Source organism: Heliconius melpomene, chromosome 14 (genome assembly GCF_056956725.1).
Source record: "Heliconius melpomene rosina isolate 202511_hmr_F chromosome 14, ASM5695672v1, whole genome shotgun sequence".
Classification (NCBI taxonomy): domain Eukaryota; kingdom Metazoa; phylum Arthropoda; class Insecta; order Lepidoptera; family Nymphalidae; genus Heliconius; species Heliconius melpomene.
The window spans coordinates 289,934-291,279 of record NC_140402.1 but is presented as its reverse complement, the minus strand read 5'-3'; the positions used below and the strand labels follow the sequence as shown (position 1 = coordinate 291,279).

General features: G+C 39.1%; 1 protein-coding gene across 1 annotated transcript; it reads right to left on the bottom strand.

The window, feature by feature from the left end:
• Positions 1–249: 249 nt before the first annotated feature.
• On the bottom strand, positions 250–1,078 carry LOC146531808 (trypsin iota-like). The gene has a single exon (XM_085197725.1). The coding sequence runs from the start codon at positions 1,063–1,065 to the stop codon at positions 250–252; it is 816 nt and encodes a 271-aa protein (XP_085053851.1). The 5' UTR covers positions 1,066–1,078.
• Between the last annotated feature and the right edge of the window lie 268 nt (positions 1,079–1,346).

Sequence of the window (1,346 nt, the reverse complement as noted above, 5' to 3'; positions counted from 1 at the left end):
ACATTAACTGTTTGTCTTATTGTTCTTCGATACGTATACACGTGTGGGTTTTAATTCTAAAGGAATATCTTATATCCTCCTATTTTTCGAAGTACACATGCTTGACGAGATACGTAGTAAATTGTGTACTCGGGCTTGTGTCTGGTCAAAATATGTAGTCGAAGAAAGATGACGGTTAGAAATCCGATTTAAATATAGTTAAGAGCCTTAATTGTTTTCAAACATGCTATAATAATTTGACTTTATATTTTACTTTGGTTTTGTCTTGTTCGAAATAACTTTCTGTATCCAATCTATATAGGGACTAAGCATGGCGACTATGCTCGCCGAGGCGCCGGGCGTACGCTCCATGTTCTTAGTGTCTTCATCACAGTCATCAACGGCTTGGGAGTTCACGCCCACCACTTGAGACGACACCAGCACCGGTCCTCCAGAGTCTCCTCCACAGATGGTCGCAACTAGTTCGCAAGATGGAACAACGCACAACGTGTACTTACATTTTTCTGTTTCCTTGTCGCACTTAGAAAACATACCCTTTAAAACTTGTAAAGGCTTCTCTAATTCAGACGCATTGGTTCCACCAAAGCCAAGGATCGTTGTTTCGCGACCGACGAATGTTGTGTAGTCAATAGAACTGATCTTTACAAATGATGCAATTGATAATTTTTCGCAACGAAACAGAGCTATGTCGTCTCTGATGGTATAGTGCACACTGTCGTAACCAGGGTGGACGTGAAATTCGAGAAGCAGAGATAGTTGTCCCCGGTATTTTGGAAAATAACTGTTATACCTTGCATACTGTTTGACTTGATTTTCGTGATCTTCTTTACTGTAGCAATGAGCAGCTGTTAAGATCCAGGTTGGGGCGATGGCAGCGCCCGTGCAGAACTGGTGGTATTGTTTTAATTTATTTGAACCCTCCTCTTTAACTTCCAAGCGAATAGCGAAAGGAAATTCGTCCTTCAAAGCGTCCCTGCCACCCAAAATACGTAGACTGGCCTCAGCATCAATGTAGAGTTCATAGATTATACTCGTAACTAAAAACAAATATACTGGAGACTCCATGGCACCGGACACAATATGTAGAGTATTTATTTCTTGTTTTATTTATTTTCCATTTATTTTATCTAAAGTATTAAAACATAAATAATATTTTTACGATGTAATAAATTTTTCAATATAAGATAAAATAAATGTGAATATAATACGTAGAACAAAAGAAGTCCAAAGTCTATTTTAGATTTCTTGAGCTTCACATAGTGGGCGGCGCCTCATAGCAGAGTAGACAGAGACCACGTAATGCTCACAGACAGTCTTTTCTCCATATTCCGATGAAGTTCAGGATA

Coding starts and splice junctions, on each gene's coding strand:
- LOC146531808 (XM_085197725.1), bottom strand. CDS start 1,065: ATGGAGTCTCCAGTATATTTGTTTTTAGTTACGAGTATAATCTATGAA.